This window comes from Ambystoma mexicanum, chromosome 2q (assembly GCF_040938575.1).
Source record: "Ambystoma mexicanum isolate Mex_15411 chromosome 2q, UKY_AmexF1_1, whole genome shotgun sequence".
NCBI classification, from domain to species: Eukaryota; Metazoa; Chordata; class Amphibia; order Caudata; family Ambystomatidae; genus Ambystoma; species Ambystoma mexicanum.
Window position 1 is genome coordinate 609,719,846 of NC_090924.1, and position 26,712 is coordinate 609,746,557.

Below are 26,712 nucleotides of genomic sequence, written 5' to 3' on the forward strand. Positions count from 1 at the left end.
TGCTTTAAGATGGTTATGGAATTATGTCACGTGTGAAAGGACCTTGTTCAAGATCTTCAGGTGACATTTTTATCCAAAGGCAAAATTATCTACTGCCACTATAACCAAAATCTTATCACAAACCGGACCTCTATGCAGAAGTGATACATTAGGACGTGAACATGAGCAAGAATTTGCAAGAAAATCCTTTCAGATCAGACCCATAAGAGACTTCCATGAGCTGCCAAAACCAGAGTTCTAAAACCTAGCAGAAGGCAAGAAGTCAAGACCATCCCGACTACCAGAAGGTGAATCACGTGGCCGAGCCAGTAGCACAGTTAACCCACAATTTTAGACCCACAAAATCAGAGAGCCTCAAATCCTGTTCACTGATTAACCCTGCACGTGCTATTGGCATTTGGAGAATTAATTCAAGTTCATTTCCTCACCCTAAGCATTGCCACTGCAGCTTTGCCTTCCTCACTTTCTTCATCCAGTTCATCATCACTCCACTCCCAGCCACCATCTTCTGTCTTGTGAAGGCGTCCGCTGGACCCAGGAACTCTCCTAACCTAAACCGCAAAAGAAAGAAGGCAGACATATTAGTTCTAGATAATTCCCTATTTAGCATGTTTTGCATTGTGCTCCAAACAAGTTTTAATGATCACTGAAAATCTACCTCCAAAAATCATGATTATTATAGTCTGCTACTGTAATTTTAGTATTTGTTTGAATATACCACTTTCTACCATGTTTCCTGTTCTGCAGTAGTGTAAATGGGAGTTACAAACATTTACATCCAACGGTAGGCGGAAGAAAGGCTTAGTGCTCTCTGCGCCCTCATGGATTTAAACCACGGACCAGGAGATTTCGCAGGGGCCATCGACAGAGCTAAACTACAGAGCAATCCTTTTGGTGTATTTTCACCTACAAAGTTGTACATATTCATACTTGTTCAGAGGAGGATCACTTTAAATGCAGTAAATACTAAATCAGCAAACTATTGAAAAAGTATACCATGACCGCAATGGTCTCATCACCAGCAATTGGGATATACTATTACATTTTATTTTTTTATTGTGTTTACATGGTTACATAAAGGACGTGCATCCAAACAAGCTCCCGATGATCCTGCAGTGATTCTTTGTATATGTTAGCACGGAAAGATTCCAGAAGATGGAAAAAACAAGCAACAGCCAGTGACATGCCAGGGCACAACTGGTGACATTTCTAAGCAGATTACTGGTGCGGTTTGCGAGGAATCTGCGGAGGAAGTTCCGAGGAAGACAAAATGCAGCGTTCCCGAAATGTTGGACACCAGAGAACAAAGGGGCTGCTCGAGGAAAAGGCCCCGATGCCTGGCCAGCTGTGGCAATGAGCATGAGCACAGACAAAGGCAGTTAGGAGGCTCACAGTGACAGCACCCCTCGGGACGGTTCTACGAGTGAAGAGGATGCAGAAGTGCCCTGCAGTGCGAGAGTTGGAGGTGATACGGAGCGCCCGGGAGGAGCGGAGCAGTGGTGCCACAGCCGCGGATCACACCGAAGAGCATTCCAAGCTACGCCTGGGACCGGACACTGGAGGTAGGACCGAGACGGGTCAGACGCAAAGGTGGATTGGGCTCATCCGCTGAGCCCTGCTCGGGACGAACAGAAGTTCTGCCCAGAGCTCATCCACAGCCAAAGGAAGACACAGTGATGCAATCAAGAGGGCTCTAAGACATAAAACAGCACAGGGTGTCAAAGACATACAGCATTAAAGAATGTGTACCAGCTGGACATAATGAAGCGCATGCCATAGACCACGGGGACAGGAGATGGAAGGAAAAGACCCGTGAGTGATGTCAGGAGGAAGCCATACGCAGCGGCTATTTCAGAGTGAAGCTATGAGACCGTGTGAGCCCACACAAAACCAGAAGTGAGGAGGGAGAAAGTGTTGGCTGGGAGTCCAGTGCAGGCACGGGAAGAAGCGCCAGAGTGGGTAATCAGAAGGAATCCACCCAGAGCAGTAGTGGGAAACCGAACAGAAGGATTGTCCTGGGTGAACCTGATAAGAAAGCTGATACAGAGTCATAGAAAAGTGAGACCTGCGTGGGACACCCATACTGATAGAAACGGGGCCACTGGAACGGCCGTGGTGGAGGTGAGGGCGCAGAGCTAGGATAGGCAGAGCTCTACACAGTGCAACACAAGGGTCTCATTGAGCAACAGGCTGGTGGACATAATAGGAAGAGGAGGGACGACAACTAGCAGATAGGAATTGGAGCTGCGAAGGAATAGCACAACATAGCACAAAGAGCAATCAAGGTAAGCAGAACGGGAGTGATGGCGCTCAAAAACAGCAAAGCTAAAGGCAACCTACCCACGATGGACATCTTTACTAAACCGCCACAATCACCAGACATGACCACACATGCAAGGGGAGACGCACGGGGGACGTCAGATCCTCGAGGCCATAGCAGAGCTAAAATCCTCATGGGGGAACAAGATAGATAGGGCCATGGCAGAGCTGAAAACCGTGCTGGAATTCAAAATTGATGTGGTCAGTGTTGACATTAACCTCCTAAAACAGGACGTCGGAGCGATAGCGGAGCGCACGAGCAACCTAGAAAGAACTGTGAAAACCAACACAGACGTCAGCACGACTAACCCTGGGAGGTTCATATATTGCAACAGCAGGTGCGCAATTTGGAAAGCGGAGCAGAGGAGGCGGAAGGGTGTGCACGACGAAACAATATACGAGTGGTGGGAATACGAGAGAGAGAGGAAGGTGCAGATCCGACAGATTATGTGGAGGATATGCTGATCCAAGAGATTGGCGCAGGCGTGCTCACCCAAGGGCTTAAGGTTGAAAGAGTGCGGAGCCCAAACCAGGAGACCCCAGCCAGGAGCCCCACCCTGGGCAATCATTGCTAAGATATTGAATTATAAGGATAGAGAAAAGATCCTGGAAAATTTTCGCAAGGGTGGAACGATAAGCAGAGCATCAGCGACTGTCACAGCGTTCCCAGATTACACCATGCTGGTACAGAGGCAACACCTATATTATGTGGCGATTAAAAGACGGCTGCGGGAATCCGGTTTCAAATACATGCTCTTGTACCCTGCGAAACTCAAAGTATTGCACAAGGGCAAGGTGTTCTGTTTTGACAAACCCGAAGACGCAGCGAGCTGGCTGGATGCTCAAGGGTGCCTGGGAGGTGTAGATAACCAAGATCGAAATGGACAGGATAAGTGAATCTACTTCCTACTATTGATTGACTGGGCTGAGGTTCACTTAGCGGCTCTGATGTGGACAAGTTTGTGGGGCAGTATTAAGTCACAAAGGGGTACACTGGGATTGCCAGAAGGGGAACAAACATTGACCGCATCATGTGTCATGTGGACCTTTGGACTTGAATATACACTGAAGAATAGTGATGCATAAGCGGGCGCTGGTGTGCGTAGCGTACTGTGACATTAATACGGGATGCACGGTGGAGGTGCGTTTTTACCCCCATAAGTTAGTTTAGTTGAATCACCAGTAGGGTGGTATTCCCCTGCTGTGTTCCAAGTACCGGTGTAGGCCAAGAAAGGACTAGATGCGCAGTAGCCTGAGATCCAGGGATGGAGCTGGACAACAGTTGGGGATGGGAAGGGAGGGGGGAAAGGGTGGGAGTTGGGGAGTTTGATATGGTATTAACAGTCTGGGAGCAGCTTAGACCTACATACCACTGCACATGGTACAGACAAGGGAAATATAGGTGGGACTGGATATGGATAGGATGGGAGACCTGAAGATCGCTACCTAGAATGTCAGGGGGCTCAATAGTTATTTGAAGAGGAATAAGGTCATGATATATCTGAAACGACAGAATTGATATTGCTTTAATACAGGAAATTCACCCAACGAAAGAAAAGCAGGAAACAGTGGGAAGAAAATGGGAGGGGCACCACCATAGGATCGACATACTCAGCGTACGCTAGAGGAGTTATCACATGGATAGCACCGCTTGTGCCCTTTCAGCTGTTAGTCTACTATAGAGTTGGATGGGAGGATAGTACTGATAAGGGGCCTGGTGGAAAATAGAGGTGCGCATCATTAACACATATACCCCAAACCATGACACAGTAGGATACATCAGGGCCTTATACAGCAGGATCAGTCCATACATGGGTGAGGCAGTTCTAGGGGGAGGGGACTTTATATTGCACGTTGGATCCCAGTGTAGATAGATCTGGCAGGAAGATAGTGAGGCCCACCCCAGTGGCTAGGGCCCTACAAACTCTATTGAGAGAATTTAATCTAGCAGATATATGGTGGTTACACCACCAACAAGACAGACAATATTCCCACTACGCGGCCCCACAAGACCTATACACACGGCTAGACTATGTGTTTGCCACATCGGAACTGAGAGGAGAGCTAGTGCGCCCAGAATATAAAGCGAACGTTCTTTCGGACCACTGATCATATAATGGCAATATAGGCCATCCAGAGCATGGACCCAGACATGGAGACATAGGGCGGAGGCCTTGAAAGACGCAGTGTTTAGAGAGAACCTGAGGGAAGAGATAGTGGAATACTCTAAACCGAATACTGGGAGCGTGGAGTCCGCTGGCACGCTATGGGAGGCATTTAAGGTGGTAGTGAGGGGAGCAGCGGTACCTAAATCCAAAGGGCTGCAGGGCAGGATTACTAGGGAGTTACAAGAAGCAGAGAAGAAACTGGAGGAAATTATGCAGAAGTTAGGGCAATCCCTTGAGGAGGTTGGGACTGTAAGACAATTGCAAAAAGAATGCGAGGAATACAGGGGGGTGGGGGGGAGATTGTGCAATATTAATTATGAGAAATATGTAGAAAGACAGCATGCAGGGGGAGACAAGCCAGAGGCATCACAAGCACAGGTGGATGCACTTAACTATTTTGTGAATAAAATAGAGCTAATACAACAGAAAATTAGGGGCATTAAATTATCCGATTCCCAAGAGGATCTGGAAATAACTGAGGAAATTAGTCCAGAACATATAGCACACAATGATACTGGAGTGTGCCAGAAAGTATTCACATTTATGGAAGTCTCGAAAGAAAGTATTTGCTCTTTGCTCTCCGCTCTGAAGCCAACTAATGATACGCTCTTTGCCATCCCATCATCAGTAGCTAAACGAATAGCCCCAGATATCACCCCAATTATTACAAAACTTGTCAACAAATCACTTATATCAGGGGTAGTACCGACAATCTTGAAAAAATTGGTGGTGACACTGTTGCTGAAAAAAGCGAACCTAGACCCTAAAGATTGTCAGAACTATAGGCCAGTGGCAGGATTGCCATGGCCATCCAAGATTTTGGAAAAAATAGTGACTACTCAACTGCAGAACCATGTTGATCAGGAGAATCTGCTAGACCCACTACAATCTGGTTTTCGCCCAGGTTTTGGGACAGAGACGGCATTGTTGACGGTGTGGGATGATTTGTTAGAAACAGCGGATCAGGGGGGCAAGTCCCTGCTGATTATGCTGGACCTGACCGCCGCCTTGAATATGGTGGACCATGGGACTCTGTTGAGACGTCTGACAGAAGTAGGAGGGGAGGAGGTAAATGCCCTGCAATGGTTTAGATCTTTTCTTTGAAGCAGAGAACAACGAGTTTGACTTGGAGACTTCCTGTCGGACTCAGTACTACAAAGCTGTGGAGTTCCCCATGGATCTTCCCTTTCTCCACTGCTTTTTAATCTATATGTAAAATTACTCATGGATATCCTGAGAAAGCATGGTATACAGTTTCACTGGTATGCGGTGACACTCAGGTGTTCTTGAGGATACAGAATCAAGAGGAAACATATGAGACAGTGGAACGATGCCTACAAGAAATACAGGCTGAATGTGTGCGAATCAGTTATTGCTGAATGCCAGCAAAACTGAAGTAACTGTATTCGCCTCAAAACACCATCTACTGAAGGAGAAATTGCATCCGGCTTGCCTATTGGGGACACAGTTTAACTTCTCCAAGAAAATTAAAAACTTAGGCTGTCCTACACTGGTTGCCCGTAAAGGAGAGAATAGAGTTTAAGGTCCTCCGTCTGGTCTACAAGGGCGTGAATAAGATAGGACCAACATACCTATCAGACAAAATCAGGAGGTATGTTCCCACCCAACAACTGCGCTCTGTAGACCAAAATCTGCTTTACATACCAGGTACAAGGTGTGTGAATAAAGGGAACCGCAGATTCACAGTCTACGGTCCCAGAGCGTGTAATAAACTGCCCAGAGAAATCCGCGGCATTCAAACCCTTCCGGCTATCCGGAGGGCCGTGAAGACCAATCTGTTCTGTTAGGTCCTCCTTGTGTACATTTGCGACTGCTGGTGCTAAGCAATTCTCATATGATTTAGTGGACCGTTCATAGACAAATGGCAATTGATACATCTGCGCCCAGTTACGATTAAATTTGTTAGGTGCGCGTTATAAATACTCAATTCAATTCAGGTTGTTGGCCTGGTTATACAAATGTGAGACGCCCAGACAACCGATGAGAGCAATATGGGGTAGAAATGGGCAAACACTCGATACCCAAGAAGAAGTGAACAATGGCTTTGTAGAATTTTATCAGCAGCTGTACAAAGATACTGGTGGAGAGATAGCTATAATAGACACGTTGGAAGATAATGGCCTTCCCAAACTGGATAGCAGAAAGGGAGTACCTAGAGGTTCCAATTACCTTGAATGAACTGGAGGCGGTGGTCAAGCTCTTACCTACCAGCAAGGCCCCGGGAGCAGACGGGCTCCCTAGTGAGTTTTATAAAACATACAAGGCAGAACTACTCCCCCCCCCATTACTGGCAATGCTAAATTAAGCATTGGAGAAAAGGGTACTGACCGAGTCTCTGAGGGAAGCAATTATCATCCCGCTACTTAAGCCTAATAAGCCAAGGATGGATTGCAGGTCATACAGGCCGCTGTCCATGCTTAACCAAGACAGCAAGATACTTAAGACTGTACTGGTGAACAGGCTGAGACCGGTTATTAATAAACCCATACATCCCGATCAGACAGGGTATGTGCCGTGTAGGAACATATCTGATAACCTCAGGCGACTCCACCATATCAAAGAACAAACGGAAAAGGACCCACAAGAGGATGCAATAATATCATTGGATTTGGTAAAGGCCTTTGATTCGGTCAAGTGGCCTTAGTTGATGGCGGCCTTGAAAGGTTATGGGATAGGCCCAGTGTACCCTAGGTGGGTACACCTGTTGTATAGCGCACCACTGGCTCGAGTCAAGACTGGAGCGGTCATCTCAGAAAGATGGCAGCTTAGTAGGGGCAGCAGAGAGGGCTGTCAGTGGTCTACGATGCTGTTCATTCTGGCACTAGAACCCCTAGCAATATATCTGAGGAAACAATATGGGGAGCTAGGGATCAGTACGACAGGAGAGCAAAATCTAATATCAATGTACGCTGATGACATACTGCTGTATCCAAGATACCCTGAAGAGAATTTGCAATATATATTGGGAGCGATGGAGAGACTCCAAATACACTGGGAGACTGAGACCTGGGGATTGATGTATATCCCGCGACCAAGACTGAACACGAACATAACATACAGAAGTTGGTGACTAACATTGAACGCAGTATGCAGTTTTGGGCCAAGCTCCCCCTGACCATGATGGGGAGAGTGGCATTGTTAAAGATGGTGGTGCTCCCTAGGTTGTTGCACTTTTTCAGAAACATACCATACATGATACCCAAGCGATTCCTGGTCAAGCTTCACAGCTTGTGCAGGGGATTCATTTGGCACAACACTAAAAATAGGATTACACTAAGGAAACTGCAGAACACATATGATAGAGGGGGCATTACATTGCCAAACTTTCAGATTTATTTCCTAGCTAGTCAATTACAATACGTTGCCAGGTGGCTATCAGATGACTCAACTTCTGAGTCCAGATTACTGAAGGTGGAATGTGCCCTATTCTTTCTGAAAGAATGGATATGGTTGCCAAGGTCACAGAAGAGGGGGCGCACGAAAATGATACAATTGGGATGGAAGATATGGCAGAGAGCTTGCCAGGCTGTGGAGAAATCGGCCCCGTGGTCCCCACAGATACCATTAGTGGCACTGCATGGTGTGGAGACACTGGGAACCAAATGGCATTGCAACAGTAGGGGATATATGGCAACATGGGAAGGCAGTGGAATTGGACACGCTAGTAGAAGACACCGGTCTGTACCGGGGACAATATATCACTTACACCAGACTAGTGTGGATGGTAAAAGACACATGGGCGGGCATAGTTCTGGAGTTTCAACCTGACACTGCCATATAAACGATCTATGATGTGTCAGATGGGGGCCACAAGGTCCCCCAAATTTATGAACTGCTCATGTCCAGGGTAGGTAAGGAGGCGCTCCAGGTGAGACGAGACTGGGAAGAGAAGCCGGGGAGTCTATGAATGACTGGTTGTGGGTGAGAGTCCAGAGGTACCATAAAAAAGTGTCTAGGAATGCGAGATTACAGCAAATCCAGTTGTATATTACCCACAGGGCGTACATGACCCCTCAGAGGATGCATGGTTCAAGAATGCTGGGACACAAACATATCCTAAATGTGGGGAAGTAAATGCGGGAATGATACACATGTTCTGGGCGTGTCCTGAAATAAGGAGATTTTGGGGGGAGGTGGCCCAAGGCTTAAATGAGAAGGGGATTACATTGGATGTGGAATCTTTATGGGCATGCATGGTGGGAGGGTTTCCCAGGCCACGCAGGATTAAGCATGCAAGTAAACTTAAGGACTTGGCCTACATACTGGGCAAGCGCAGAATTGCCATGGGCTGGAAAGCTAACAATAGACCAAGGGTGGAAGTGTGGTGGCATGACCTTCAGAAATGGGTGGATGCGGAGACAGTGGTATGGAGTGAAGCAGTAAGCAGAGGAGGAGATGATTTAGGGAAGGCATGGACAGCTTGGAGGCATCTGGTAGCCATACTGAGTCAGCTCAGACCGGCTCAGGAGAAAATGACTCCGACAGGCGGAGGAAGGGAAACACCCATAGAAAAAACGATGGACAATGGTGAGGTAGAGTAGGCTTGGGGGGGTAATAGGGAGGTGATGGACGTATTAGGTTATCTTTGTAACTATGACTGTTGTTTGTTATTCAAAAACCAATAAAAACTATTTTTAAAAAAAAGCTTTAGCCATTCAGTTACTTCTAATTAAAACACGGAGTTAAAAAGTAAGTCCAATATGTCCAATAAGACATCGGTGCACAGCAACGATTCAGTCAGATGAATCCAATGAATGACTGTTTATAGCCGCAATCCTCCTAAAGATCATAATAATGAGTTTGACCAATGCCAGCGTAATCGGTACCTTTTCTCCAGCCAACAGAATTCTCCACCATTCTTCCACTGATTTAAGGCCATATTTAGTTGTCACCTCAGTCTTCGATTTCACTCTCAGCTCGTTTATAGCTGGACAGGTCATTAACAGATGTTTCAGGTTTTCAATTGAAAGAACCACTTGGCATAATCTACATGTCACTATTCCCACTTCAGATTTCCTAGGCCTTAATATTTGTCTGGTAGGGAATAGATTTAGGCGAAATCTCAAGAACTGGTCCCTAAAGAACCAGTTCGGGAAGAGTTGCATATATTTAGGTAGAGAGTTTAGACTTTGTGGTTCCTCTAGTGGTTTCCCCATAGAGTTTGTACTTGAATCTTTCCTCTTGCGTAAGGATCCAATCCTGCGTGTACAATTTTGTAAAATTGTTTTTTTATCTTATCTGTATTCGAAAGAAGACTTTGCTCAGATTCTCCCAGGTTATATAGTATATCTTTGCAGATAATTTCCCATTCCGTCAGTTATTTCTGTTCTTTCATTTAGAGCTTTTTTTAAGATTGCAAATCCACCCTTTGGATGTTCTTCTATACACTTCCTAAAAAGTGAGAGGGTTTTCCAGCACACTATAGCTTTCAATGATGTTAGCCCCAATTCCATACAGGTTGCCTGTATTGAAGTGCTCTTTGGAAGACAGAGTACTTTCTTCCAAAGATTTTAATATTTGTCCAGTTTTCTGCTTCGAAGGTAAATGAGGTTTCTGCTCCATAGGTAAGAATAGGCGTCACTTTTAGCCTGTAAAATGAGATCAGGGGTATCATTGAAAATCCACAGTATCTTTTGAGGAGTATTCTTCCCTGTCCAGCCAAACTCCTTGCTTTCCTTCTTAAAGACTCCACTCTTGGGATGTCACTTTTGCTGGTAGTCAACACATTCTCCCAAGTAAGTAAAAGACTTCACTACTGGGATTTTCTCCCCCAGTAGGTACCATTCAGTTGTTTTTTCATTCTTCATCCCTTATGATCTCCGAGGGGCATAATACTAGATTTTTGGGGGTTAATTAAAAGGCTGTTGATCTCTACATAGGTTTGCAATTAATCCAATTGTCTCTGAAGACCCACTGGTGTCTGGTACACCAGTAACACATCATCAGTGTAGAGGAATCTTCCAACTGCGATGTCTGCTATTCTGGGTGGAAAACATCTGGTGACCTTGAAATCTAGATCGATATTGGATATAAAAAGGTTGAACAACTCTGGTGCCAATGGGAAACCTTGCTTTAATCCCTTGTTTGTACGTATTTCCTTAGTTAAAAGGCCCAAGATATTCAATCAGACTTTTACCATAGTGTTTGAGTAGAGATCTTTTAATGGTGCCAACAGGTTTTGAGGGCAGCCCCATTGGTCTAGCATTTTCCCCGATTTCAGACGTGTGATGGTATCAAAAGCCTGCGTTAGGTCGATGAACCCTCAATAGATATTCTCTTTGTTTCTATCCACTGAAGACTTCAGAAGATTTATAATAAAGATGTTCAATGCTGTGCCTATTCCCTTCACAAACCCGGCTTGCCAAACGTCCCTGTGACCCGATACTGTCCAGTTAACCAGAGTCTTCAAACTCAATGAAGCAAAAACCTTTCCAGGCACATCTAACAACGCGATGGGACGATAATTGCTCGGGTCGAGCCTGGCTCCTTGCTTATAAATCAGAATGATTATCGACTATTTCAATGAAGTGGGTATCCTTTGTGATTTGACGATGTGTTTAAACAGGACAGACAGAAATTTGGCCCACTGAGTTATCTCCTGCCTCAACATAGCATTCCTCAAGCCGTCGGGCCCTGGAGCTTGTGAGCTACTCCAATTTTTAATGATCTCATAGATGGAGGCAGGATCTATTTCAGCACAATCCCACGCCCTTCCTCTAATGAGGTTACTAGAGGGAGTCGCTTGATCGTTATGGTAAAGCTTCTCAAAATGGACTACCCACGTTACTGCCAATATGGGATTCAATATTAAGGCGCCCGTATCTCCACCATATTGCTCAAAATAATAATTTTGGATAACATCTCTTCAGCGTCTCTTCGAAAAAGGGTTTTCTTGTGTATTTTTAGCCAGTTCCGATGATGTTGTCTGGCCATATGAATTAATACCCATGCCTGAGTTGAATGTTCTTTTTTAGACTTAAGATTTTCTGTTTCAAGAGCTTCTTTTTCTTAGCTACCATCTCATCGTAGACATGACAGTGGCCAAATTGGGGTCTATTCACATCCCCTTCTTCAACTCAAATGCGCTGAAAAGACATACATAATCTAGTCTCTGGTCTCCGCTTTTAAGTTTGCACTAGGTTATCTTTTGATTTTAGTTGATCTATTAGACCTGGAATATTATGAGCCGCAATTCTCACTCTGTTTCTCCCCAGGGTGACCTCCAGGTCTTTCGAATACATTTCTCCATTAAATTCAGTAACAGGAGTCAGAATCAGGCTCAGTAGATTGTGATCACTAGCCAACATACAATCCATTGTCATGTCATCTACTGCTGCCATCATGTTACCAGAAATACAAATGTAGTCAAGGATTTGTCCCTCTTCCTTCCTTTCCTTGTGATTATTCTCGATATGCCACCACGAGTACTGCCATTTAAGATAAACTCTCTCGGGACGAAGGTCTTTTCCCAGATTAGTCCCCATCTTTTGGCAGTTGAAGCCGTTAAGTGATCGATTCCAGTATATTCCCCATTTTTATCCAGGCAAGTACAATTTAAGTCGCCACACAGAATAAACCAAGGATCTCTCCATTTAACTCTGACTGTCGATCAGGTCTGCCACCTGATCTGGGATGTTTCTACTATGCACACTTGCAGGATTCCATTAAAGATTCATGAGGACTAATATTTTCTCACTTTTGGTGGAATCTACACTTATCTTTCCCACAAGTAGTTGGATAAGTGGTTTGGGTGATCTTTCTTCCAGTAGTGTAAATTGCAGTTGATCTTTAATAATTGTCATCAGACCAGACCGGGGTCTGCCCTTCAGTCCTTAAATGGCTGGATTCAGATAAACTGAATAACCATCCATGATTGGTGATTCTCTCAAACGGGTCTTCTGAAGACATAATTTATAATGCTCCTTAATTTTAGTATTGCATCTAACAAACAAGTGGGAAAAGCCTCTGGTGTTCCAACCTGCCACTGTCAGGGCTTTGGATGCCGCAAGTCGGTGGCACCATGCCATTTTGATTTTTTCTACCAATAGTCCCATCAGCCACTTCCAGTTTTCTTCTGTACCTTTGTTCTCAGTCCTTTGATCGTCCTTCCTGTGGTTGATTGTACTTCTTTCATCCTTCAGGCTATTCAAGCATGATAAACTCCTTCTCAGAGTTCCTGTCTTTCTGGTTGTTTCTATTCCTCGGAGTACAAGAGTATTGATGATTCCTTTTCTATTTTGGCGACGTGATTTTAGTATTTATTCTTATACATTTTTGTTCAATCAAATCGAACCCCAAGGGTCTTAAACGACTCGCTTCCTCTATTAGAAGATGGGTAATCAGCGGTGTAGATGGCTAAATGGCCACTCTGTCCGTTCTCAGTTAATCAAGAAATTCCACTACGACCAAATTATCTGATTTTAGAAAGTCTTGGACTTGGAACGTGGTGGAATAGTCGGATCACATTTGCCCTATTTACGATTAGACTATCATCTATTGGTATCATTCTCTCCAACAGGAGCCCATCCTGGTGGTTGATATGTCATTTGGAGGATCCCAAGCAATTACTTCTCTCCTGATCGTCTTGTGTACAGCGGACATCTTTGTCATTCCTTCCCTGGTTTGTACTCATTCTTGGTCGTGGTAATTTCAGCGGTGATGCCACATACGTTTCTTCTCTCTCCATGGAGGGTTTTTCATTAAGATGCTTCTTAGCACTTCTCCTTGGTACTCATTCTTGGATCTTCTGTGACAGTCTTGCTTTTTAAAAAATATTTCCTTAATTTCAACACAGACGTATTATCGTGCGAGTCCTTCCTCGAGTTTCCGGTTCCTCTCTCATTCTGATGTCCATCCAACATCCAGTCTTGTTCACTTTCAGATTCAGATGTCTCTTCAAGCGAAACCGGGTTTAAGGCAATATAAGTTCCCGCAGAGGGTTTGATTTGGGCCTTCACCAACAGTGATATCTCATCTGCCTGCCAGCTTACACAAGAGCTCTTTGATTGAGCTAGGGGCTCTGCTGCATTTCTTGTTCTTATCTCTTGGGTTCTCATAGTTTTTAATCTGGTCGGAACTACTGGCCTTTTTTCCCCATTCAGGTTTTTATTTGTTTCTGCATACCCTTCAGGTTGATGCTTGTATGGTTCCTCACTGCGCAAGCCAAAGTCCGATTGGGCGTTTTCTTCATCTGTGTTTTGTTCAGAGTATGTTGATAAATCCATCAGGTCTATCGATGCACGTTCGTCCTGTTCATCCTCCAGCTCTAATGGATCTTGTACACTCGGTAACCGAGGCCTTTTTGATTTTGTTACATTAGTATTTTCTGGCTGAAGTCGGTCCTTGCCGTAGATCTAGATTGAGTTTGCTTTCTTGGTACAATGATATTTTTAATAAATGTAGGAGTTCTATTTGCTCTATATTTTGAGGCAGGTCTCGAGTTCTTGGTTTTCTGCGAAAAATGTATCTTATCCATCTGGGGCCTTGCTTGTGCTTCTCTCTCTTTTTGATTTATTTTGTCTTTGGAGATTCCTTTATCAATATTAGCCTTTTGATTTATTTTTGTTTTTACGAAAATGTAACAACTGTTGCGAACGTTTGGAACCAATTTCCGTTGAAACAGGTGGATCGTTATCATTTGGGGAGTCATGGAATTCTAAGTTTGTGGTTTCGTCTGACACTTCCCTCGATGATGACTAGCCCCTGATCCGTAGTGCCCCCTTTTGGGCTACTCCCTTCCTTCCTTCTCAGCCTTCCGGCCAGGAGGTCTGCCGTGATAATACCAACACAACTAGTTCACGTTCCCTCCACTTTGTCAAAGGCCAGTTCTGGAGTTCTCAGTATCCCTCCCAAAGAGTCATTTGCACTAGATTGAAGCCCCTCAGATAATGACTGATTGGGAGTCAGAGTACTGTGGGTTGTAGATCTGGTTGATCAAAGAGCCTTGACATTCGCCAATTTTGCTATTCTTTAATAACTGGGTCCAACATTGTGTGCAACAGAGCAGCAACTTTTGCTGTGCTGTTGTCCATGTTGTTCTGGATTCCAGTGGCAAAGCCCTCAACAAACAACATCTTGTAGTGTAACATCGCCAACATCGTTGTGTGGTCTTTCAGTTGACCCCCACACCTCATCTGCTCATACAACTTCATAAACAGGGCCATTATAGATGTTAAGGTTGAAATTGTTGAAAAGTCTGTGTCTCGCGGGGTCTCCCTCAGAACTGTTTTTGGGGCTTTGTCCCGTCAGTGTTCATTTGAGTAGACACTAAGTGGTTAATCACTTCTCCTTCGACTCAGACCACACTAAATTCTTCCTGGGAGCCAGTTGTTCCTCTTTTAGGACTCCCCTTAAGTTTCTCCTGTTTTGTGCTATTGGTGGGTTGGTAGACCCCCTCGCCTCCAGAGGCACTTTAGAACTTTGGTTCTGAATTTGTGCAGTTGTATCGTTTGCCACGCTCATCACAAAACCAAGGGTTGAGGGTTCCACAATGTTCTTTGTTAGCAAGCCACCCACTTTCTCGGCCAGAGAGGCACTTTCTAATAGCAATTGGTCTGAAATTTCATTTAAGCGATTACCTTTGTTTGTCGTGCTTCTTTTACACAACAGCATTGCGACCCGATATGAGAAGCAGTTACTGTCCAAAGGTTCATTCCGGGTTAGTCCCCCCTTGGTTTCCAAACGTTCTGTTCTACTTGTTGGCCAAAAACATATTGGTTTCGAAGGGGTATTGCCCCTATCTTAACCTAGCCGCTTAGTGCCCCCGAGATCTTCTGCGGGCAGTCTTGCATCCTACAGCCCTATGCCATCAACGCACTTCTTTCTGTAATTCAGTTATTTGTGGTGGCGTTCTCAAGGCGTTCTCGGGGGCCAGTTTACTGTTTATTGTCACAGGAGTCTCCCTAGACATTGTCAAAATAGAGTCTGAAACCTCTTTAGACTCGACAGAGTACATTTTCGAGGGCATGTACTCGTCAATGTTCAACAGACTTTCTTGGATTCCTTGGCCGTTTTAAATAGAATGCCTTTTGGGGGGACAGCATCTTCGGGCTCCCCATCCCTCACATTGCTGTTGTTGGTTAGGACTTCTGCACTGTGTTTGTTCAAGTCATTAATTAACAATGTATTTTCAAGTTGGGCAGGCGGCATAATCAATGAAATAGAATCCTCCACCTGGATTCTGTCCATATAAACTGCTGTACTAGCAGACATTTTGATTTGTACAGATTTGCAGGTGATTTCCTCTCTGCCTGCATGGGTTCGCCCAACAGATGTCCCTTCTGTCCAAGTTGATCCGTGCCTTTCATATCCCGGCTGCCTCGCTCGACCATCCTTTGCACTGTGGCTAGGATATGCGATTTTACGGCGAGTTGAGGCACTCCACTTCGACCGAACACTCAGCCAAACACCCCGCCACGCTCTGCTTGTGGCAAGTGTTTTCAACATTCTGCTCCTCCTCTCGCAGTAAAGACTGTAAACAGACAGTCTGCAAATTCAGCACAAGTAAAGCAGTGATTGCTGCACAATTTTCACAGCCAAACACTCGGCCAAACACTCACTGTTCAATGTTATCCTCTAAGCCTGCAGCAGATTGCTTTGCTGGCCGATCAAACTCTATGGAGGTGAACATATGTAATAAGTTTGGGTGTGCAGCAAGTATCAAGTGTGAAGTAACCAAGCAGTACAAACAAAATGGGTAAACAGTGGTATTTTCCTTCATGGTTGTCTCCAATGTGGACACATATGCAATCACAAGGGATTTAAATCCCTGATTTTCTTATGTACTGAAGGTACTAGAATACATTATTGTATACACTGCAAAAATATGCGACCACGACATTAAATATTTCAACCATGGCTGCTGCTGTGGAATCAAGTACTGTCAGGAAGCGGAATGGGAATCTATAAAGGTTGCAAACCATAAACTGGGGTTTTAACCAATACATTTGCTAGGTTTAATCAAACTTGAGACAACTAAAGAAAATAGCAACAAATCAGCACGATTGTTTTTTATAGAAAGGTTTTTGGGTTCACCAAAAGTCTTGCAGTTTGGGTTTCCTAGTAGAAGAAATTTTCAGTTCCATCGTTTACAGTTTGAGTTTAAGATTCCATGCATTTCTGGCTTGGTTCAATCTTGGTCATATCTCTTGCTAGCTACGGAAACCAATCTTCCAGGGTCTCAGGCCACTATACTCTTGGGCTTGTCAGGGACGGAAGAGTCTGGGCACCACCAAGCAAAGGTCCCAGAGCTTTCACTCCAGATTTTGCAACTTTGATACCCTCTGTGGCAGACTCTTCCCATCTGAATTCTCCCTGCCCACCCCAGTGCTTTCTTCCGTGATCCACCTTGAGCTTTTCTTCTTTGCTTTTTCCCAGCTTCTGTCCCTCCTCGATCTTGAGAGCTTTCATTGCCATCTTTGGGATAGCCCTCAGCCGTCACTTCTTTGTATACGCCAACATCTCCTCTTTACTCAACCCACTCTTTCTCTAGCGCTCATTATCCAGCCTCTTAACCCCTTCTGTAGCTCATTCTGTTCTCCAACCTCCATTAAGCTGCTTCAATGCGTCCTTGCTTTCCCCAAATGCCCACTTTCTCCCGGCAGCACTTGGACCTTATGTAGGGCCTCTATTCCTAGCATTGCCTTTGTTATACCATGGTCGTATGTATGCATTTTCATCTTCTAATCTGATTGAATGCTGCTTGCTTCCTCTCCCGCCACTTAAGAGGCATTGTCCCTCCCCCAAGAGGCAACAGAGGCTGGCCACCATCTTTTGTTATTCAGACCACACATGCACGGGAAGAGGTTGCTACAGTGTAGGTGATTACTCTGCCATACTTCCTTCCCTCAATGGCTTGCAGGTACAATTCAGTGGGGGAATTTGTGTGTAGTAACTTGCACATGTAAACTCCATCTGTCTCTTACAATGCTTTGGATCATCTTCATGCCCCAGACCGGCAAAAGCAATTTCTGATTTAAAAGAACCAGGCCCTATTCTGAAACTGCTATGCTAAAATCGATTAGAGAAATGCTGGCAAAGGACAGAGTAGCACATTATCAGGACAAAACTCTTTTCTCTTTAAGGGGTAGAATGATATGTTTTCTCTTGGCGACCAGTCCTTTTAAATGGTAGGGAAAGCCATGGGGTGCGCTCCATGCACCCTCCCAGGGGCAGCAATGCTTAACGTGCTGCAGCATTGGGCCCCCTTGAGCTAGGCCAACTTTCTGCTCAAGGCTAAGGCAGGGGACTGTCATTTAATAATACGATTTTTTCTAAATAACTGCTCAAATATAATAATGCATTCAAACATGTTTGCCTTAGGTTGAAGTAACTAGGTTTAATTCATGCAGTAATATCAGTTATCCTTTCGAAAAGGATAACTGATTACAAATAGTCAAACCACCCACGTGAATTGTTGACTTCATAGACAAATAGGCCCTCATTAGGACTTCCGGAGGAAAACCATGGTGCTATTAGCACCATGGTGGATGCCGGAGACCGCCATGGCGGAATGGAGAATTACCACGCCATTCCAAGGTTGGCGGGGCGGTAATTCCCCATGCCACCATGGCCCTTCCCCATTCCCATTTTTGCCCCATAGGGCATAATGGGAATGGGCAAGGCGGTAAGTACGGTACCACAAATTGCGGTACCATACTTAGCTCGAGAGTCCCTTTGCGGGCCCCTACTTTAACGGCTGGTCTAGACCAGCCATTCAGGTCGGGTCCCGCAAAGGGACCTCGTAATCGGGCGTTAACGGCACCGACACCTTTTACGGTGCCGTTAACCCCAGGGTCCTAATGAGGGCCATAGTTTAAAATCTGGTGAAAGACTGGCCACCAGGGGGCGCACAAACAAACATGCTCCCTGCCTGAGCTCTGCTGCTACGGCCCCTCTGTTGTCTGACTCTCGCCGAGCGCTGAAGGCCACTGCGAGCCCAGCCCCAGCCGTACGCTGCCCCGTTGAGGTTGTGGCCCATTGTGCGGAAGACAGAGCAGGACACTGCGTGGGAGGCGGCCGAAGGCCCCACACAACCAAAGAAGATCAGAGACCGCAGCCAAGTGAGGCCCCCGGCGCCCCAACTGCATTCGCTGCGGTTCTCACGATACAGAGTGCATCCGCATGGAATACGCGGCGGCCCGGCGGGTAAAGAACTCGAAGCAGCAGCAAACGGTGAGTCCAACGAATAGTGACTCCCCTGCTATGGGACTCCAGAGACCCCTCCGAATTTGAAGTGCAATCATCCCACACGCTCTCACGCCATTATCCGATGCACAACACGTACAGAGGGGATGTTTAACTCGCAACAGCTACACAAGGAAATTACATTCACAAAACACCTTTTAATGCGGGCAAAGACCGAAGTAAGGAGCGAGCAAAGGGCCAGCGGCCTCGTAAAGTTACAGGAGGGACAGACCCCTCAAAAAACATCCAGAGACAAAGCATACCCTACTTACCTATTGCTATCCCCAACCCAACTGCAGGAAGAGAAGGGGAACCCGAGTACTTGGATAGTGCCATACCCTGGAGCAGAAGCAGACCTAAGCCAAACCTAACTGGGTATTACTAGGTAATTAGCGTGCTGCAAGCCCCCTCACCGCGGGGGAAGTGAACAGACCGCACAATGACCCACTCCTAGTGCGATCCACCAGACAGGACCAAAAGAGAGTCTGCCTAGAGCAATATTGCCTCCGGTCCTCCCCAGAGTGGACAACAAACTAAAGACACTCAAACTCTGCTACAAATATAATTGGAGTGGACCTGACGAAGCCCCATCATCACAACCAGATCCTGGAATTATTCTGAAGGCATCCCCCTATACATTTAACCAACGTGACCCCACGGTTTGTCTACTATTTAAGCAAGTGGTAAAGGGGACGACCCAACTCACTATACAATAGGCTAAAGAGGAAAAGGCTACGAGGAAAAGCTGAACTTTAAGGCAACGCCCCAAAGAGACATTAATGAACCAGCCAAGTGACTAAACATTGGAATAAACAACGGAATACTCAGCAAGAGCTACATCGTAGTGCCTCAGAGAGGGACTGAACTAAGAGCCTATTCCCGCAGAACTCAGACACAGTGCCACCACACCTAAACCTCTGCCACACATATAACCCCGCTCGCCCTCATAGGAACCGCAACGCATTACCAACGCCACCATCCAAAGGCTATACGAGTGTGAGACAAAATTTGGCCCCGTTCGCTTACACCTCCATACCTATTGGAACAGACGACCCCCAACATGGCAGCCACAGACACCACAGGAAACAAATTGGTGGCCACGAAAGGAGACATTGCAACCATGTTGGGAGAAATTAAGAAGATGGATAACATGGAACAAAGACTTGGAGTAGAGAACAACCAGGCATCCATAGATACTCTAGAAGCACAACTCGATCGGAGGATGACAGAATTGGAACAACGAGAAGAAGACTTCAAGCTCAAGTTGAATGACTTGGAAAATAGGGAAAGACGGAACAATATACACATTTTTGGTACTCTGGAACGAGAAGGAGAAACTGAAACTGATTTTAGGAAAACACTTCATGACATTATCAAGCTCCCGATCGCGGATGATGCTATAGATGAACCCAAAACAGAATGGATCCACAGAGCCAGTGGTGCCCCCCATCCCCCTGGTGGACCAAGATCGGTCCTCGCCCAATTCCATCGCTTCCAAGACAAGGCCAGGGTACTTGAGAAGGCCAGAGGCAGTGAGGCTATCACTTTAGGAAGTGCTCAAATCTCAATATATCAATATATCAAGACCTATCCTCCATGACACCGGCTCTCAGGCGGATTTGCGGACCCCTCACAAAACGACTGAAAGAAAAGAACATCCGGTACAGGTGGGGCTACACCTTCTCCCTCTCCTTTGAATATGAGGGAACCAAGATTAGATTGAGATCCGAAAAAGAAATCAAGGCATGCATCTCCGTACTAATCGGTCCCCGGGAAGAAGAAAGCAATCAAGAAAAGCAGAGACGAGAAGATCGAGAATGGCACATTAAGGGCCCTAGGAGAAAATATGTGAAAGGCTCGAGAAAGTACCGGAGTGTTAATCTCTCTCCGGAGGGGTACAACTGAACATTCACGAACTTGGTAAGATGGAACGTAACCCATTGTTTAGAATGTTACTCGGTTAAGGTGCCAAGTTGACAACACCATCATGGTCACGATACGAGCACCGGGGGCGAGAGGGACACAGGAGGGGCTCAAATGAGATATTACATTAGGTCAATGGGCATGAAGTAACGGCCCCCACAGGTGGTTCGATGCAGGTCTGGTGCTATCAACCGGACTCGATCGAACGCCACCAACTGGGAAAGGGAGGGAGGGCAGACAAAGAGATGGGGTCAAAGCAGCACCTTTAGTGGTTCAAAGCACTCGATATAGTGTGAAACTCAATGGGAAAATAAAATACTGGTCATGTAACACAAGCGATCTCCTCATAGGAACAATCAATGGCATTGAATGCTGATACAAGGGGAGGGGATTCCCTGAGGGTAGGGACACTCAATGTAAAAGGACAACTCACCAACTAAGAGATCTCTTCTAGCCAGAGAATTCCAGAGAGCCAAAATGGATATTCTCCTATTATAGGAGACAAAATACGCTATGGGGGAAGAACGGTAAATCCTTGGGAAACGTGCTGGATGGAGTTCTGGGGATCTGGACCACTTAGAAAGGGAGGTGTGGGAATCCTGGTCAGGAGGGGGTATAGATTTTGCGGAGGTCAAGACATGGTCCGATGTAGAAGGGCACGCCCTATTGGTAACAGGAAGTATCGGGAAAGTGAATGTTACGATTGCTACAATCTCCTCTCCCAACACAGGACAGACTAGATTTCTTGCCAAAACAATTCCCAAAATACTGCTATAGGCCTCAGGCCATATCATCCTAGGAGGTGACTTCAATCAGTGGGCAGTCAAAGATAGGAAACCTGGCAACCCCCATACGAGATGCCAAACTAGGGGTGACTATACAGATCTGGCAGCGATGATGGATACATATGAAATGATAGATGTGTGGAAGGATATGCAATCAGATGATAGAAGCTACACTTTCTACTCCACTCCACACAACATATATACTTGAATCGACTATATATACTTATCCAAAGATCTTGCCGATACCACGACAGACTCAGAGATAGCCTCGATCACATGGTCAGACCATGATATGGTGCTGGCAGATATCCGGTGGGAGAACTTACCGATCAAGGGAGGAAAATGGCGGTGAGTCTCTGGAAAGACGCAGTCTTCAAGACAGAAATGGAGACTGAAATTAACAAAATAAAGTAGTCTGGGAGGCGGGGAATGCCACTTGGAGAGGTATTTTGATAAAGGAAGGGTCATCCAAGAAAAGGGAGCGAAAGATTATCGAACACTGACTAAGAACTGAAAAGGAAAAGGGAGGAATTGAAACTGTTGGAGCACGAGCAGATAGTGCGCAAGCTCCGACTCCTGAAACAAATTTTATGAAAAAGAAGACAAGGCGGATGCATTACTGGCCGCCAGACTCAGAACAGAGAGCTGAGCGAAAGGTATTAGAAATAATCGAGGACAACCCTGCCACAACAGACACCCCCCACCATCCCAGAATGCTTTGCTAACTTTTACGAGACCCTATACACCTCAGAAACAAACCCCGACCAATTAGAAACAGAGACTTATCTGTCCTTGATCAATATGCCCAGGATATCAAGCCCAGACTCAGCTATTAGAATCCCATATATCCGAACAAGAAGTCCAGGAAGTCCAATAAAGTATTTAACTGTAGGCAAATCCCCGGGCGAAGATGACTACACAGCCGGATTCTACAAATCCTTTAGTGCACAACTAATGCCATTCATGGCAGAACTCTAACGAAATATTAGAGATAGGTAAAGCCCCGGATTCTTTTACCCGTGCATTTATTACAGTGATTCCCAAAGACGAGAGAGACCCCAAAAAATGTGGATCATACCGCCCCATCTCCCTACTCAACCCAGATGCAAAAATCTACACAAGAGTTCTGGCCGCTAGGTTAGAGACACTAATGCCCAAACTCATACAGCCCAATCAGGTTTGTTTCATACTGGGGAGACAGGGAGCAGACAATGCGCAAAACACTCCACCTCATCCATATATCCTAGACCATGCCCAATGATCCTGCCCTCCTTTCAATCGACGCAGAGAAAGCCTTTGACAGGGTAGAGTGGGGATTCCCAAGGTTTAGAAAGGGAATACACGCTGTATACACGTCCCCCAAGGCATCCATATTTGTGAAAGGAAAATACTCCAGATGGTTCAAACTAGAACGCAGAACCCAACAGGGATGCCCCCTTTCTGCAATCCTTTTCACACTCTCCCTAGAACCCCTGGCAAAGACAATGAGGGCTGACCCCATGGTAGAAGGTATCCACCTGGGAGTGATGGAATACAAGGTGGCCCTTTATGCCGACACACTTTTACATATAACTAACCCCATGGTATCCATTCCCCGAGCCCTCTTCCTACTAGAAAAATACGGTCAGCTCTCCGGGTTTAAGGTGAACAAAACCAAATCTACACCCTTTCCCCTACAGGGATTGAAGGAAGAAAAGGAAACCAGGTTCTTCCCACTGGGCCTTAAGATTGAATACTCTAAACTGAAATACCTGGGTATACAGATCACCAAAGACCTGGCTGATCTATACGAAGCCAACTCCCCCCCACCCTCCTCCTCCAACGGTTCTGTGCCGATGTAGCTAGATGGACCAAGTTGACGATATCTTGGTTAGGGCGGCTTAATACTATTAAAATGGCATGTCTCCCCCGGTTTTTGCACCCCTTTCAATTGCTACCCATCGAGATACCAAAAAGTCTCTTTTCCGAAGCCAAGAAAACCATTGTGAAATTCCTTTGGCAGGGGAAGAAGGCAAGAATTTCATAAGACACTCTGACACTTTCCAAAGACAAGGGCGGGGTAGGGCTCCCTGACCTAAAAAAATATTACGAAGCGACCCAACTGCGCGTCCTGATCCCTCACCTACGTAACCACAAAGACACCCAATGGGTCCACATGGACAACCACTACCTATCGCCGGTCTCAGAATGGCTCTGGGCCCCCAAGAAAAAGCTCCATAACAGGCCCAAAGGCCACCCAATATTGAGCACCATATGGGAAATTTGGAGAAAAGGTAAAGAAATGCATAAGATCTCCACATGGCCAGCAAACCCAAGATGTTGGCGGGAATGCCGATTATTGGCACATGTGGTGGGGCTGTGCCCGAATGAAAGTATTTTGGGACGAGGTCCTAGGCTTGATCAAAGACATAGATGGTATCTCTAGAGTGGCCGATCCTCACCTTATATTATTCGGCATTGACAAAGATGAAGACGATTGGAACAGGATTAAAGGTCTGGTCCCTCAGTTACTACTAGCTGCTCGGGCCGTACTTTTAACAAAATGGAAATCCAAAACAGCCCGAGCAAAAGTGAATGGATCAATGCCTCTAACATATGCACAATGGAAATGATAACAGCATCGCTACACGGAAGATACTCACAATGTGAGGCCCCATGGATGGACTTAACAAATAAACATTTACCTAGAGAGCCCAAGTGCAAATCTGACTAATGCTCAAGAATGCAATGTAAATGATGTGATCTAATGGGTTAAGAACTGAGACAACGAACACCTGCCCTACTGGAAATCCCCATAACCATAAAACTGTGACCTCCTATTGACACACACCGAAAGAACTTTGAGGATGCTTGCTCGATCTACAGGGAGGAGGGCGAAGGGAAAGTCATGTTGAACTATTGGAGCTCGAGGACGGAAGTATATATGAGATGTATGAAAAATGATAGTATCAAAAGCTCCGATCTCGCTCTGTAACCCAGAGTGTCATTTTCATTATGTAATGCGACTTGCAGTGAACAAAAACTCAATAAAACCAAATTTAAACAAAATAAAAAAAATCTGGTGAAAAGCAAGGCATCAGAGGAGGTGAACAGTTTATTTTTATAGAATGCACTCCGACCCTAAATATTACCCGTCATTATGTAAAATAAAGCCAAAAGCAGTACACTTGTCAATATCAACACATTCTGAATATGCACAGGTTGTAGAAAAGAAATCTTCAATAAAGGGTTGATGGAGGTCTTGTGAGGATTATGGGAAATGGTTCTTTCACCGTAATAAATGCAACATTTATTTACTTAAAAAATTTACTTTACTTCTAAAATTGAAATATAAGATAATCAGATCTTGAAATTGGACACCTAAAGTGAGTTCCGTTTCAAAGAATGTGTGGTTAAAATACAAAATAATGTTGCATAGCTAACTATAACGTCAATACATGTGCTACAAAATCCCACCACTTCCATCAACAACTATTACAGGCTAAGACGCTTCATGTATTAGCTGCCAGCTACTGTATATGACAACCTTAGTCATACTACCAGAGTTCTTTTGTCCACAAGGAAGCTCATCATTTCCCTATGTAACGTTTTAAGGAACTGTTTCTCAGTAAAGATGAAAGGCATTGGAAAATCTACAGGCTATTTGGTAACAGCATTGTACTAATATAATTTAGTTTTTAAAACAATGAACAATTAAACTGTGCCCTCTTGCCATATGTAGCTCATATTTTTAGCCAGAAAAACATCTTTCCTGTCTTTTTCCATTCTCTGATTAAAAGTGTACAAGAAAGGAAGTAGTTGTTGCATAATGTGGTATGAGTATCTTTCCTAATATCTGCAGAGGATTACTCCGCTCTCCAACCAGTACCAACAGGAATACAATGTCTCTTTAGATTAGAAATTGAGTGAGGATAATGGCTCAATAACAGTTGAACTCTGGAGAAGGGTGTTGGATGAAGAAGGGTGATCTGGTGACAAATGACACAGACACAGCTTTAACCAGTGATATGAAATTAATGTATATCCAACAGAAAATATTACTCAGTATATTTAGACACTAGTAAAAATGTTCAAGCAGAGTTTAAGGAAAAACTGGACATTTGTTCTGTACCCTGGGCAGAGAATCACAAACACTGGTTATGCGCATACCATTCGTTTGAATTATTTTTCTCAGATGTTTTTGACAGACAGAAGTTTTGTAATTGCTGGAGATATCCACTCTATTGTGACTGACAATTCGGAAAATAACTGTGGATCTGGTCCTCTCTATACTTTAGGGACAGCACAACCCATTGCCGGGTCAGATTGTGGCATACTCCAACCATTTTGGTACAGATGTATCACTGCCTATGCCACTTGTGTTTCACAGAAATATTGGGTAAACTGCTGCAGGCAAAGGTTGAGATGGAAACCCAATGCAGGAGCCACCTCAAAACCCACCTTAATGCATTACATATTTCAGGATCTTCATTTGGTCCAGTGAGAGAAGCTGGCAATTAATTGGCGACCCTTCCTTTAACATGGATTCAACAAAGAGATAAGGATAAGAGGAAAAGCACAGTTGAACACAATATTGCCGGAGCAGTTCTACCCAAACATCTCAATTCACTTTGGTGACCACTCTACACTGTTGCAAAATTACTACTCATTGTCTATCCTTTTGCCGGTTGAAAAGATGAGATGACAATTGAGATTGGCACTTAACAGCACATGGGTCCACGTCACATGATACAGACTCCGTGCTTCTATTCTTTGGAAAAATTACTGAACTAGACCCACATTCTGATGTAAAAAAATAAGTCTCTGCAAACCAATTCCACGTGTTATTTTGAATTTATTGAATTCAATTTGTATGGTGCCTATACATCATAAAGTGTTTCCAGCAGCCACAATTTAAGATGGGAGAGGAGGGGAGGGGGGTGTGGGGGGAGGACAGAAGGGAAAAAAGATGCTACGGTTGCAAAAGAGTTTCACAGTGACAAGTATCCAATTAACACTTATACTCCAGGTTTCTTGATTAAATAATCATTTATGCATTTAACAGTCAATGTTAAAATAAGCCTTTTTTTTTTTTAGAAGAGAGCAATTGGCAACCATAAAAATACACTTCCTCAGTTCAATAAGTAGATACCCTTTTGGGATGGGACAGATTTTCCTACACCCCAAGGTGACTTCAATAGTTAGGACACTGTGGACATTCATAAATCACTGTTCACACTTAAATGGTAATACTGAAGTTGTGGCAAAAAAGAAAAGGTTATGGAATGAAACAATGGTTAACAGGTTTCTCCAACATGTAAGCATTTTTGAAA

At 44.9% G+C, this 26,712-nt stretch overlaps 1 protein-coding gene across 2 annotated transcripts in view; it reads right to left on the reverse strand.

The window, feature by feature from the left end:
* OXSR1 (oxidative stress responsive kinase 1) overlaps window positions 1-26,712 on the reverse strand; it is a 1,686,100-nt gene that overhangs the window by 514,665 nt on the left and 1,144,723 nt on the right. For both annotated transcript variants that reach the window (XM_069647752.1, XM_069647753.1), the window contains exon 11: window positions 429-551. In XM_069647752.1, the coding sequence (XP_069503853.1) occupies window positions 429-551 (123 nt within the window). The remainder of the gene's footprint in view (window positions 1-428; window positions 552-26,712) is intronic.